This window comes from Pelobates fuscus, chromosome 2 (assembly GCF_036172605.1).
Source record: "Pelobates fuscus isolate aPelFus1 chromosome 2, aPelFus1.pri, whole genome shotgun sequence".
NCBI lineage: Eukaryota > Metazoa > Chordata > Amphibia > Anura > Pelobatidae > Pelobates > Pelobates fuscus.
The window spans coordinates 448,695,606-448,710,230 of record NC_086318.1 but is presented as its reverse complement, the minus strand read 5'-3'; the positions used below and the strand labels follow the sequence as shown (position 1 = coordinate 448,710,230).

General features: G+C 45.0%; 2 protein-coding genes across 5 annotated transcripts in view; one reads left to right on the top strand and one right to left on the bottom strand.

The window, feature by feature from the left end:
* LRRC73 (leucine rich repeat containing 73) overlaps positions 1-14,625 on the top strand; it is a 347,986-nt gene that overhangs the window by 86,307 nt on the left and 247,054 nt on the right. The window lies entirely within an intron of this gene.
* TJAP1 (tight junction associated protein 1) overlaps positions 1-14,625 on the bottom strand; it is a 73,916-nt gene that overhangs the window by 19,674 nt on the left and 39,617 nt on the right. For all 4 annotated transcript variants that reach the window (XM_063444182.1, XM_063444179.1, XM_063444183.1 and 1 more), the window contains one exon: positions 2,602-2,741. In XM_063444182.1, the coding sequence (XP_063300252.1) occupies positions 2,602-2,715 (114 nt within the window). In that variant the 5' untranslated portion in view covers positions 2,716-2,741. The remainder of the gene's footprint in view (positions 1-2,601; positions 2,742-14,625) is intronic.

The following is a 14,625-nucleotide window of genomic DNA, read 5'->3' as shown; positions in this document are numbered from 1 at the left end:
AACTGACCATCTAATAGAATGAGGTGTCAATCACTAGCTGTACTGGCCATTTAATGGGATTAGGTACCAATCAGGGCCATCTAATGAAATGAGGTGTCAATCAGTAACTGTACGGACCATAGAGGAAAGAGGTGTCAATCAGGAACTGTACTGACCATAGAGGAAAGAGGTGTCAATCAGGAACTGTACTGACCATAGAGGAAAGAGGTGTCAATCAGGAACTGATTCAGGAACAGTATACTGACCATATACTGTAATGTGATGTCAATCACTAGCTGTACTGGCCATCTAATGGAATGAGGTGTCAAACAGAAGCTGTAAAGGCCATATAATGTAATGTGATGTCAATCACGAGCTGTACTGCTCATCTAATGGAGGGAGGTGCCAATCAGAAGCTGTACAAGCCATCTAATGGAATCGGGTGTCAATCACAAGCTGTACTGCCCATCTAATGGAGGGAGGTGCCAATCAGAAGCTGTACAAGCCATCTAATGGAATCGGGTGTCAATCACGAGCTGTACTGGCCGTCTAATGGGATAGAGTGTCAATAACGAGCTGTAATGGCAATCTAATGGAACTTTGTGATGAATTAACCCTAGCCAACACTGTCCATTTAACAATCTTCCATACAGCATAAGACCTATTTACGAAAGAAGATAGATTGGAGGAGTCCCAGAAATTTGAGGGGATGAAAGTAAGGTGGATCAAGATATTTGTTGAAGATCTGTGGCTATGGTGGGGTGGGGTGGGTAAGAGATTTGAGGGCATTGGGTGGGAAGGGTCAGTAATTATAAGATCCCTGTTCCAATTATTTTGGTTTTATTTAATTTCTTTCGTTGTCTGCATTCCCTATACTGTACAGCACTGCAGATAAGTTGGCGCAACATAAATACTAAATAATAATAATAATGTGATTTTGGGGGAAACATGGGCATGTATTGCAGCCAGAGCAATTCCAAATAGGTACTGTACGGCCACTTACAACAGATAACCAATTTATGTAAAAAGACGAACGGGGTGCTACTGATCAGATTCATATTGCATTCCAGACGATGTACTAGTGCCTAATACAGAGATCCAAATCTTTTTAACAAGGACCCAATTTAACTACAAAATAGAACATAATGATTTCTGCATATCGTCTCCATTAGACTCATTAGAAGACATATATTCTGCAGAAACCATAGTAGAGCTTGATGAATAAGAGGTTATTGTTCAACCTGTGACCAGCGAGTTAGGAACCACTGGTCTAATGCACCACCTTGATACGTAGTGTTTGATGGCACTTTGTGAATAAGCAAGTTATCTCTGAAGTAATGCTACTCAACAATGAGGCTCAATGGCTCTGCACCCAGTGATACCCCAAGTCCCAAGAGCCTGGGCTCCCAGACACATTCAAAGAACTGGAACCAGGGGGAAGACAGTAACATGGGAAGATGGCGCATTGACACAGATATGGAGCCCGGGGAGCAGTGACACAGGAAGGAGAAAGGTTAACTGGAATGGGAGCGGAGAAGGAAAATTAAAAAGATGATGAATCATTTTTGGGGGTACTGTACTCACCATTTTTTGAGAACCATTGAGTGAGGGGGATGTTCTAGGTGATGGGCTTCTCCCCTCAGGGCTCCATTGGGAAGCAGAGGAAATGGATTCGGGGTCACCAAACTCTGATGGTGTCTGGGACCTGCCCTTACTGTACACAGCTGGCTGCTTTGGTACAGGCACCTCTCTACTGCCAGAGTCCCAGGTCGATTCTGCATAGCGAAACACTGTTTGTGCACCCTTACTTTTCTCCTTCCTCTTTCTGCCCCCTCTGTAAGCCCAAGACCCTTCCCTTGTGCTCCCTGCTTTATAAACAAAATCTGCAGGACCCTCTTGCTTCATTTTTCCAGGACCATCTGCAGCAATTCTATTAGGACAGGGGGAATCCTCATCAGTGCTACCCCCAACTGCCCTTCTTCTGCCCCCATGCAGGTTGGTGGGGCTAAGTACCCGGGACGTTATTTCATCCAGGAATTGAGAAAATTTGGCTCTCTCCTCCAGGCTCTTTCTCTCCGGTGATGGGGTTCCTAGATCAACTTGAGAAGGTGAGAGTGTAAGTGGGGAGCATTGTCTGGCTGCTTTTGGCCCCGAGTACCGTGTGGTGTCAGGATTGAGGTTCAGAGTGCCAGGTTGTTTAAGGATGCTTTTTAGTGGCTGCGGACAAGACGATTGCTGGTGTTTCCTCGGTGCCAGCACCTCTGCAGGTTCTTTGAAGACCAAGCTCCGTTCCAGGCTGCGACTTTTGCCCTCCCTGTGCTCTCCTGTTGATAACACAATATTTTCCTCACTTCGACTAAGAAACCGTCGCAGGCTGCGAAGTCGAGGGGCCCTGCCCTGTTTCCCTGTGCTCCGGAGAGATTTCACCCTGCGCATCAATGTGTGTGTTCTACCCCTGCTAACTCTTTGTCCTTCTGGATCCTGGTCATTGCTGGATGCCAGAGACCAGGAGGAGGAGCAGCTAATATTGCAGGCGTCAGAGCTGTCCCCTTCCCTTAACGCCACTGCCTCAGATTTACTAAAACAGGTGCGCTGATAAAGCGTTGGCTGCAGTGCTTTTACCTGGCTCTGCTGCTCGGCTCCCTCATCCCGGGGACTCAAAGGCTCATGTCGGGTCTCCCGGTGCTGTGGTGGTGCCTTGCGGTATGGTTTCTTGTTTGCAGATGTGCTTGCCATTCCGGGCTCCTTCAGTATTGCGCCTGCTGGGAAGTAAAGCAGAATGCGTCATGAACATGCTGTGCAGGGAAGCCAGGAGTGGTCGCCATACTGGAAGAGAACAGAGAGTAGAGGTAGAGAAACAGGCAGGGCACTGGGAAACCTCACATGCATGTCACCAGCCTAAGGCAGAATATTGATCTCCACGCTCCACTGGTGAAACATGTATTGACGAATGACAAGGAATTGTGGGACAGCAAACTATGCACAGATGAAATAGATTGGCATCCCTACACGGTGACCAACATACAATAGAAGCGCAAGGTCTTAAAAGCTTCAAAAACAATTACAGGGTTAGTCACTAAAGTGGAAGGACAAAACCGCTGAACCGGAAAAAGTCTACAAGTCAGCCATGCTTCCAGATGGGCTACTGCATACGTAAACAGGGTTATTTACTACAGTAGAATTTTCAGTGAATTTCAAATTTAAGGGACACAAACACCAAAACAACTTTAGCTTAATTAAGTGGCTTTGGTGTATAGATCATGTCCCTGCAGTCACACTGCTCAATTCTTGGCAATTTAAGAGTTAAAGGGACACTATAGTCACCAGAAACACTACGGCTTTAGTGTCTATAGGCTGTCCCTGAAGTGTTTACATTGCTGCCTAGTAACACCTCTAGGTGCTGTCATTCAGACGGCCACTAGAGGTGCTTCGCGTGTCAGGGATGCACAGTGTGCAGCACTGGCGTTCTGTATCCCCATGCTCGGCATAGAGATGCTGAATGTTCCCCATGGAGATGCATTAATTCAATGAATCTATGAGGGGATGCTGATTGGCCAGGGCTGTATTTCACTGTACCTATGGGAAAGCATTGGATTGGATGAGATCCTCAAGATTGTGATCTCAGCCATGAAGGCGAGGCAAGCTGCAGTGTGAGAGTGATCTGAGTGGGCCAGGGAGCTAAATAGTTTAACACTATAGTGTCAGGAATAAAAGTGTGTATTCCTGACACTACAGTGTTCCTTTAACCCCTTAAGGACACATGACATGTGTGACATGTCATGATTCCCTTTTATTCCAGAAGTTTGGTCCTTAAGGGGTTATTCACTCCATTGGTGGGTTACAGGACGGGGTTTGTTTTATTCACTCCATTGGTGGGTTACAGGACGGGGTTTGCTTTATTCACTCCATTGGTGGGTTACAGGACGGGGTTTGTTTTATTCACTCCATTGGTGGGTTACAGGACGGGGTTTGTTTTATTCACTCCATTGGTGGGTTACAGGACGGGGTTTGTTTTATTCACTCCATTGGTGGGTTACAGGACGGGGTTTGCTTTATTCACTCCATTGGTGGGTTACAGGACGGGGTTTGCTTTATTCACTCCATTGGTGGGTTACAGGATGGGGTTTGCTTTATTCACTCTATTGGTGGGTTACAGGACGGGATCTGTTTTATTCACTCTATTGGTGGGTTACAGGACGGGGTCTGTTTTATTCACTCTATTGGTGGGTTACAGGACGGGATCTGTTTTATTCACTCCATTGGTGGGTTACAGGACGGGGGTTTGTTTATTCACTCCATTGGTGGGTTACAGGACGGGGTTTGCTTTATTCACTCCATTGGTGGGTTACAGGACGGGGTTTGTTTTATTCACTCCATTGGTGGGTTACAGGACAGGGGTTTGTTTATTCACTCCATTGGTGGGTTACAGGACGGGGTCTGTTTTATTCACTCCATTGGAGGGTTACAGGACGGGGTTTGTTTTATTCACTCCATTGGAGGGTTACAGGACGGGGTTTGTTTTATTCACTCCATTGGTGGGTTACAGGACGGGGGTTTATTTATTCACTCCATTGGTGGGTTACAGGACGGGGTCTGTTTTATTCACTCCATTGGAGGGTTACAGGACGGGGTTTGTTTTATTCACTCCATTGGAGGGTTACAGGACGGGGTTTGTTTTATTCACTCCATTGGTGGGTTACAGGACGGGGTTTGCTTTATTCACTCCATTGGTGGGTTACAGGACGGGGTTTGCTTTATTCACTCCATTGGTGGGTTACAGGATGGGGTTTGTTTTATTCACTCTATTGGTGGGTTACAGGACGGGGTTTGTTTTATTCACTCCATTGGTGGGTTACAGGACGGCGTTTGTTTTATTCACTCTATTGGTGGGTTACAGGACGGGGTTTGTTTTATTCACTCCATTGGTGGGTTACAGGACGGCGTTTGCTTTATTCACTCTATTGGTGGGTTACAGGACGGGGTCTGTTTTATTCACTCCATTGGTGGGTTACAGGACGGGGTTTGATTTATTCACTCCATTGGTGGGTTACAGGACGGGGTTTGCTTTATTCACTCCATTGGTGGGTTACAGGACGGGGTTTGTTTTATTCACTCCATTGGTGGGTTACAGGACGGGGTTTGTTTTATTCACTCCATTGGTGGGTTACAGGACAGGGGTTTGTTTATTCACTCCATTGGTGGGTTACAGGACAGGGGTTTGTTTATTCACTCCATTGGTGGGTTACAGGACGGGGTCTGTTTTATTCACTCCATTGGAGGGTTACAGGACGGGGTTTGTTTTATTCACTCCATTGGAGGGTTACAGGACGGGGTTTGTTTTATTCACTCCATTGGTGGGTTACAGGACGGGGGTTTGTTTATTCACTCCATTGGTGGGTTACAGGACGGGGTTTGCTTTATTCACTCCATTGGTGGGTTACAGGACGGGGTTTGTTTTATTCACTCCATTGGTGGGTTACAGGACGGGGGTTTGTTTATTCACTCCATTGGTGGGTTACAGGACGGGGTCTGTTTTATTCACTCTATTGGTGGGTTACAGGACGGGGTCTGTTTTATTCACTCCATTGGTGGGTTACAGGACGGGGGTTTGTTTATTCACTCCATTGGTGGGTTACAGGACGGGGTCTGTTTTATTCACTCTATTGGTGGGTTACAGGACGGGGTCTGTTTTATTCACTCCATTGGGGGGTTACAGGACGGGGGTTTGTTTATTCACTCCATTGGTGGGTTACAGGACGGGGTCTGTTTTATTCACTCCATTGGAGGGTTACAGGACGGGGTTTGTTTTATTCACTCTATTGGAGGGTTACAGGACGGGGTTTGTTTTATTCCTTTAACCCCTTAAGGACACATGACATGTGTGACATGTCATGATTCCCTTTTATTCCAGAAGTTTGGTCCTTAAGGGGTTAAAGAAAGCATGTCAAACTCGTGGCCCAAAATGGACATCTTTGCGGCGAGCCGCGAGTACATGCTTAGTGTTAAAGCAGAGTAGGCACCTGCTTTCTCCACATTGAAGGTGCCTACCCTGCTACCCGGCCGGGGAGGAGAGGTCGCTGGAGGAGCTCAGTCTTCCTGCTCCTCACTGCTCCCTTGCGCGCACCGCCTGTTGTGATGCCGGAATATGACGGCATATTCTGGCCCCGGCATCACTAAACTGCGCTTAAGGGAGCAGTGAGGAGCAGGAAGGAGATCTCCAGATAGAAGATTCCCACTGGACCCCAGGGATAAATACAGTGACGTGTGTGTGTGTGTGTGTGCAAGAAGGTAGAAATTTGTGTCAGTCAGTGAGTGTGTGCCAGTGTGTGTGTCTGTGTCAGTGAGTGTGTGTGTGTGTCGATGGCCGCGGCTAGACAGTGGAGAACCTGGAGGGGCACGGAGGCACGCAACGCCACATCGATGTGCTCCAACTTCACATGGTTTCAAGAAGTAGTGGGAGTTTTAGATTTGCCACAGGGTGTGGGCGGCGCCATTTGGTGTATACCAGAGGCCGGACTCCGGAGTCACATACTGGCAGTGGCAATGTGAGTGGAGTCTGCTTGTTGGCTAGAGGGGGGTGCTGGGATTTAGTAGAGGGGGTGCTGGGATTTAGTAGAGGGGGTGCTGGGATTTGGGGGGACTGGGATTTAGTAGAGGGGGTGCTGGGATTTAGTATATGGGAGGACGGGACTGGGATTTAGTAGAGGGGGGTGCTGGGATTTAGTAGAGGGGGTGCTGGGATTTAGTAGAGGGGGTTCTGGGATTTAGTAGAGGGGGTGCTGGGATTTAGTAGAGGGGGTGCTGGGATTTAGTATATGGGAGGACGGGACTGGGATTTAGTAGAGGGGGGGGGACTGGGATTTAGTATATGGGAGGACGGGACTGGGATTTAGTAGAGGGGGGTGCTGGGATTTAGTAGAGGGGGGTGCTGGGATTTAGTAGAGGGGGTGCTGGGATTTAGTAGAGGGGGTGCTGGGATTTAGTAGAGGGGAGGACGGGACTGGGATTTAGTAGAGGGGGGGACTGGGATTTAGTATATGGGAGGACGGGACTGGGATTTAGTAGAGGGGGATGCGGTTTTTTTTCATACTGTACTTTTTAAAATAAACCTACGTTTATATGAAAATTACATTTTTTTTGCGGCCCACATAAACTTAAACCTTGTTTATTTGGCCCGTGCTAGACTTTAAGTTTGACATGCTTGCTTTAAAGGGACACTATAGTCACCAGAACAACTACAGCTTATTGAATTTGTTCTGGTGAGTAGAATCATTACCTTCAGGCTTTTTGCTGTAAACACTGTCTTTTCAGAGAAAATGCAGTGTTTACATTACAGCCTAGTGATAACTTCACTGGCCATTCCTCAGATGGCTGTAATGCCTCGTTTCCACTGAGCGGATCGGTTCGGGTTGGTACAGTTTGGAAGGTTTAGAATGGACCAGCCCATTCTGGTGAGCGTTTCCACTGCAAGTCAGACCTTCAGGGCCATGCAGGGTTTAGAAAAAATGCTCTTCCTGTCCACCAATCAATGGATTGTATAGTAGATCCGCCCTAACCGAACCGTTCCATTTTCTATGGCCCTACATCTGAAGCAGGGCCCTGAATGGATCGGTACGGTTCGCTTGTATGGACCACTTTCATAATGGAAACACCCAAAATAGCGAACCGTACCGAACTGAACCGAACCGATCCGCTCAGTGGAAACGAGGCATTAGAGATCCTTCCTGGGTCATGGCTGTCTAAAATGTATCCAAACATTCAGTATCTCCTCCCTCTGCATGCAGACACTGAACTTTCCTCATAGAGATTCATTGATTCAATTAATCTCTGAGGAGATGCTGATTGGCCAGGGCTGTGTATGACTTGTGCTGGCTCTGTGACCAGGGCTGCATAAACAGAAACAAAGTGATTTCACTCCTTAACCCCTTAAGGACGCAGCTTCAGAAGCTGGACATACCCTTAAGGACTCAAGCTATTTTTGCATTTTTTCCTGTTTGTGTTCAACTGCAATTTGCATCGCTCTCATTTATTGAATCAACACATATTATATATCGTTTTTTAAAGGACAAGATGGGCTTTACTTTGATGTGACTTATACATATATAAAATCTAATTTATTATTTAAAAATATATATTTTTTTCACAGTTTTGGCAATAATAATAATGTGTGCATAATATGTCCAGCTTAGGAAAAGTAATTCAAAATATATTCATTTAGGTGTCTTGTTTTTAAAAGTGCATAATATGTAAAGGATTTCAGCTTATTTTAAAAGTTACAGGTCACAAAATACAAGGAGTAATATAAAATGTAAATTTATTTTTTTTTGGTATGTTTGACTTGTAACTTTGACAGCCGTCACAGAAAACACAATTGCTACACAAAAGTATATATTTATATAAAGAAGACATCACAGGCTATTTATTTAAGGGTATTTTGACACTTTTTACATAGCCATTTTCCCACCAATCTCTGCTACATATTTTAGTAAAATTTTGTTTTTTCAGTTTTTTTGAAATACACACATATAACAAGGTTTTTAAATGTGTATTTTGTAAAGCTGCTGTGTGCTATTCCTGGTCAAAATCCCATTTTGTGTTCAGCAACATCTGCTGAGTACAACAATACCCCCATTGTATGCCTTCGCCACTATTTTGGGAAGCTACAATGACATATAAGAGGCCAGACTATTTCAGTTTCTACAGTTAGAAAATTCAAAGATGGATTTAATGGACCTATGTCTTATTTTGGAGCATTATAGTAGTTTGGTTGTTGAAATGACCACACAAAGGCCTTCCATTCGTGAAAGTAGACACTCCATGGTATCTCATATGGCATATATTTAGCCTTAACGGGCCACCATTTTTTCACCATTATATGTCAAAGTTTGTGGTAAAAAATATTTTCCGCTTTTTTTCCTTAAGCATTACATTTGTGCTGGGCATTTTGTATATTTGATATGTTCCACTATGATCAAACACCCCTAATTATGCTCAGCTAAGTCTTCGGAGTAAAACAATACCCCCAATGTATGTCTTTGACACTATTTCGTGACGCTACAGTGCCATAAAGGAGACCTGACCATTTCAATTTTTAGAGTAGAATTTTGAGAGATTAATTTTATAGGTTTAGGACTCATTTTGGGGTCTAATAGCAGGTTGCTTATTCAAACTTCCCCCACAAAGGCATACCATCTTTTAAAAAAGACACCCCAGGGTATTTCAAAAGGCCCATTTTGAACCTTAGGGTGGGATCATTTTTTCGCTAGTGAGTACCAAGTCTAGTAGTAGTAAGCATTTTCTCTGCCTTTTTGACACACACTTTGAGATTTTAATGCATAGTTTACAATCCTTAGGTGAGCTACGGCAGTATAACGCTTCATATGTCACTCAGCTATGTCGTCTGAGTACAGCAATACCCCCGTGTGTACCTTTCCCAGGTATATGTGGATGTTGAAGGGGCAAATTTGAGACTCAGCCATTTCAGGTTTGTTTCAAACTTTGAATTTGCATGCTGGGTCCATGTCCAATTTTGGGTCAAACTCTGAGGCACTGTCTGTCACCTCTGAATCCGCTGTCAGAATTCTCTAACTGTACTTCCTAAGCATTTTGAACTTTTTACACAAGAACTTTAACAAAACAATGTTATAATAATAATGTTATTTCTTTTTTTGTGGATTTTTTATTTGTACTTTTACCTCTAGCATACGCACTAAACTCCCCAATTAACTAAATACAAGTAAAAAAGATTAAAAATAAAATTATATATATATAGTTAGTCAGTGGTCAAATAACAGAAGACCTACAACAAGTATATTAATTGTATTGAGAATTTATTGGCCCTGAGTATGAAATAATTTAAAACAGTTCCCAATACAAAGGCCAGGCTGAGAGGGACAATCGGGGCAGTAGAAACTGGTCTCCGTCCGAATGCCTCTCTGGTAACACAGCCTGCACCTTTTCTGGGGGGTCTTTTTTGGGGGGGTTGGTGGTATCCGAAAGCAGAAGTGACCTGTCTGAATATCTCTGCTGCCAGGCCCTGCTGATGGCTCCCCACTGTGGCACTCAGTGAGCAGCACAGAAATTAGCTGGAACTGAAATGTAAGAAAAGTAAATTTCAGCTGAGGATTTGCCTTTTTGAAAAGGATGAATGCATTGTGAGTAGCCATTTGCATTAAATAAATGCCCACTTTCTTATACCAGGCCCTGGCCTTTCTCATTACCAGATATGGCTGCAGCAGTTGATCAGACAGGTCAACTCCCCCCATGTGTTTATTGTATTGCTTAATGCAGACAGGCAGCCGTCTTGTTTCCTGTCTGCCACGGACTGCGACCCTGCGTGTGTGTTCACTGTGCATGGTAGTCAGTATGAACACCTCCTTTTTGTCTCTGTATTTCAGAGCCAGCAGTTCGTCCTGGCAGAGAGCAGCCGTTTCCCCCTTTTTAATTTTTTTATTGCCAGGGCCTTGGGCAGGGCCAGATTAACAGCCCAGTGGGCCTGGTGCTCACAATTATGACAGGCCTAATTACAGAATCATATCGACCAAAAACACTACCAAGCGTCATGTATCTGATGGAGATGGTGCTGGAGAGAAAGAAAACAGCAGCTATAAGAAAACACATACCCTAGGCTAATCTCTCACTAATTTATGTTTTCATCTTTCAAGCAAATCCATAACCCCTAACAGCAGTGTCCAGTCAAGCAGGAAGTCAATGGGCACAGTAAAAGGGTGTGCCACTGACACAAATCACGTAACCTGACAAAAGGGGCGAACATGCCCAAAAAGAGGACATGTCTGCCTAAAGAATTAAAGGGCCAGCCTGGCATGAATGCATGTCAGGCTGCCTGCCAATCATGCAGCTGGCCAACTAAGGGCATACTATGCAGACAGCACCCTGAGCTCGATCAACGCTTTCTAAGGACTGTCCCCTAGCACTCGCTGGTCCACTTGTCTCCTGGTATATAGTCTGGGACAGAGAAAAGCTGTATGTGGTGAGTGTAGAAGAAAGGGAACATGCCACAGTGTTAGAGAGACCAAAATCAGCATTACCTTAAAGGATCACTAAAGGGTCAGGAGCACAAACATGAATTAAAGTGTTAACACTACCATCTAGCCCCCCTGAGACCCTCATGCCTCCATAAATATAGCAAAATCTTACTGTATTCAGGCCTGAAGCTGTAACTCTGCATGCTGTTAGACTCAGAAAACCAAACAGTCTGCCGACATCATTAGAAGTGGTGGCCTGATCCAATCACATTGCTTCCCCATAGGTTTGGCTAAGACTGTCAAATAGGCAGATCAGGGGCAGAGCCAGCATGATTCAAACACAGCACTGGCCAATCAGCATCTCCTCATAGAGATGAATTGGATCAATGAATCTCTATGAGGAAAGTTAAGTGTTTGCATGCAGAGGGAGGAGACACTAAATGTTTGGATGCATTTTAGGCAGCCATGACCCAGAAGGATCTTTAACAGCCATCTAAGGAGTGGCCAGTGAAGTTATCACTAGGCTGTAATGTAAAGACTGCATTTTCTCTGAAAAGACAGTGTTTACAGCAAAAAGCCTGAATGATTCTACTCACCAGAACAAATTCAATAAGCTGTAGTTGTTCTGGTGACTATAGTGTCCCTTTAACTATATTTATTGTCAGCCAGTCCACACAAGTGTTGTTCCCATACATCCCTCCTTAGTTTGATTCTGCTGTATAGATGGATTCCTCCCAGTGCCCCCATGTCTCCCAGTGCCCTCATGACTCAGTGCCCCTATGTGTCGATTACTCCAGGTCTCAGTGTTTCTATGTATCAGTGTCTCAGTGCCCCATGTGTCTATGTCCCCATGTCACTAGGACACTAGGAAGACGGGGAGACCTGGGGACACGGGGAGACCTAGGGACACGGAGACACCAGTGACACTGGGAGACTAGGGGACACTGGCTGGGACACATGGGGACACTGGGAAAATAGGGGACACTTGAAGACATGGGGACACAAACACTAGGGACACAGACACTAGAGACACTGGCTGGGGGACATGGGGACATTGAGACATGGGGGCACTGGGAGACATGGGGACACTGAGACACTAGGGACACAAGCTTGGAGACATTGAGACACTTGAGGTACTGGGAGACATGGAGGCACTAGGAGACATGGGGACAGTGAGACACTGGCAGACTGGGGGCACTGGGAGACTAGGGGGCACTGAGACACCAGGGACACTGGCTGGGAGACATGGGGACACTGTGTTCCTATGTGTCTGTGCCATAATGTTTCCCAATATCCCTTACTGTCTCAGTGTCTGCCATAATGTCTCCCAATGTCCCTTAGTGTCTCAGTGCCCCCATGTCTCCTTGCCGCCTTTCCCCCATCCCTCACTTCCCTGACCTGTAGGCTGTCTCTGCAGGGTGGGAGTTGCTGTCTGGACTCTCTGTAGCTGCATCTCTGCAGATCAGTGAGTATTGATAGGCAGGGAGGGATATGCTGGAACGTCCTATATCTGCCCCTCTCCACACACAGCGACCCCTACTGGCCAGTGCTGGTATTGCAGAGTAATCTCTTGTTTATACTGAGAAATACCAGCATTTGTATTGCCAGTATCACTGCAATATTGGCACCAGCCAGGCAGCATCAAATACTGGCTATGCCAATAAAATAAAAGCCAGGTGGAATCCCTAAGAGTAGTGTGTGGAAAAAAAAAAGTGAAAAATAAAATAAAAATAATTATTTTTATTTTTTTAAATCAATGGGCCTATTCCATGGGCCTGGGCCTGGAGCTGCAACTCCATCAGCCCCTATGTTAATCCGGCCCTGGCCTTGGGGAAGCCAGTGCGTGTCTTGCGGATAGTGCCGCAGACCACATTTTTTGGAGGGGTATGCTATTGTAAAAATTATCAAGTTAGAGGTGGTACCCCTTGTTCAGGAGCGGGTTCATTAGATCCCAAATTATTTTTCCGCTAGTCCCAACTACATCAGGGCAACCTGGGGGATCCCGGTGGCTATCTTTACCTTCATATACTCTGAAGGTTTAAACATACCCACTGCTACTTTCACATAACTTGTATAGCTTGATGCCATACCGGGATCTTTTGGCTGGGATGTATTGCTTGAACCCCAGTCTACCCTTGTATTTCATTAGGGACTCGTCAATACATATATTCTTTTGGGGAGTATAAATTAGGCCAAATTCTTTATTAAAATTGTTAATTAGGGGGCGGATTTTATAAAGTTTGTCATACTGCGAATGATCTTTGGGGTGGCACTTCGAATTATCATTGAAGTGCAGAAAACGCAGTACTGATTCATAGCTGGGCCTACTCATGGCCTGAGAGAAAATGGGAGTGTTGCATACTGGATTTTTGGACCAGTACATTCGGATGCTGGGCTTTTTTATAATTCCCATTAGCATGGTTAGTGCCCAGAACTGTTTTAACTCTGGCACACTGGTGGGGTACCAGCTCCCTTTTGTGGCAAGGTGACTTGTTGCATTTTGTGCCAGATACTGCGGTGCATAAATATTTGTTTGTGTAACAATCTGCCCTAAAAAATCACCCCCAAGGAACAGCTCCGTAAAATCCTGGTAGCTATAGCTGGTCACGTCTCACTGAATACCAGGAGTCGCAGTCAAAATTGTTAGGGGGCACCCAAATATCAGCGCCAGGAGCAGTGCCAGGGGTATAGTACTGTAAAGTACTGTGATCATTATTGTGATCACTGCTGTCAGTGATCGAAGGGTTAAACCCTTGTTAATTTCCACAGGTAATGTTTTTTTTAACTTTTAAAAACTTTGTGTCTGTCAGGGACACAAAGTTTCAACCGATCCGTCTCTCTCCACTTCTAATCACACACAGAGGTGGAGGATCAGAATTCCCAGCAGCACCGATCGCTGTGACTGGCTGTCACAGCGATCACATGTGCTGGGACAGCGCTATTGGCTGTTGCTGGGCTTCATCAAACGCCGAGGCACCCAGCAACAGCGTTAACCCCACGATCGCCGCTAACTTTAGTAATTGAGGGAAATTTTCCGCCAAGCGTCATTAAGGGTAGGTCTGCCTTGATGTAAAATTTGAAGGGGTTAATAACAGAGAATTGAGCAGTAAGACTGCAGGGGCATGATCTATACACCAAAACCATTTCCTTAAAAATACATTCTAAGCACCCAAACAACTTTAGCTTAATTAAGCAAACATTGCCTGAAGTGGTAATTCTGCGTTAATTATTAATTACCGCTCTGTAAGTCAATGCCCAGGAAAGTCACCAAACAAATCATTAAGAATTAACAGCAGAAAATGGTGAAAATATCAAGAAACTCCTAAATAACTTATCAGAAAGGGCCACCAGAAATAATGACAGACCAATTGAGACATCTCAGGGGGACAGTGAGTCCGTCAGCCTTAAAAGAGATAATATGTTGGTTATAGTGACAATAACATCAGAAGTAAAGCATCATTAAAGCTATCCTATGGATTGGAGTTAGGATAAAACAATGGGGTTTAATTACCATTCAGGACTATTTGAGTTTGTGATGACTGGCTCATTTCCTTACAAGGATTGCATAGAGTGATAGAATCAGATTCATGTGAATTTATTTATTTAAAGAGATTCATTTACTCACATGATTAAATACAGAGCACCGCAATTATGGAACAAC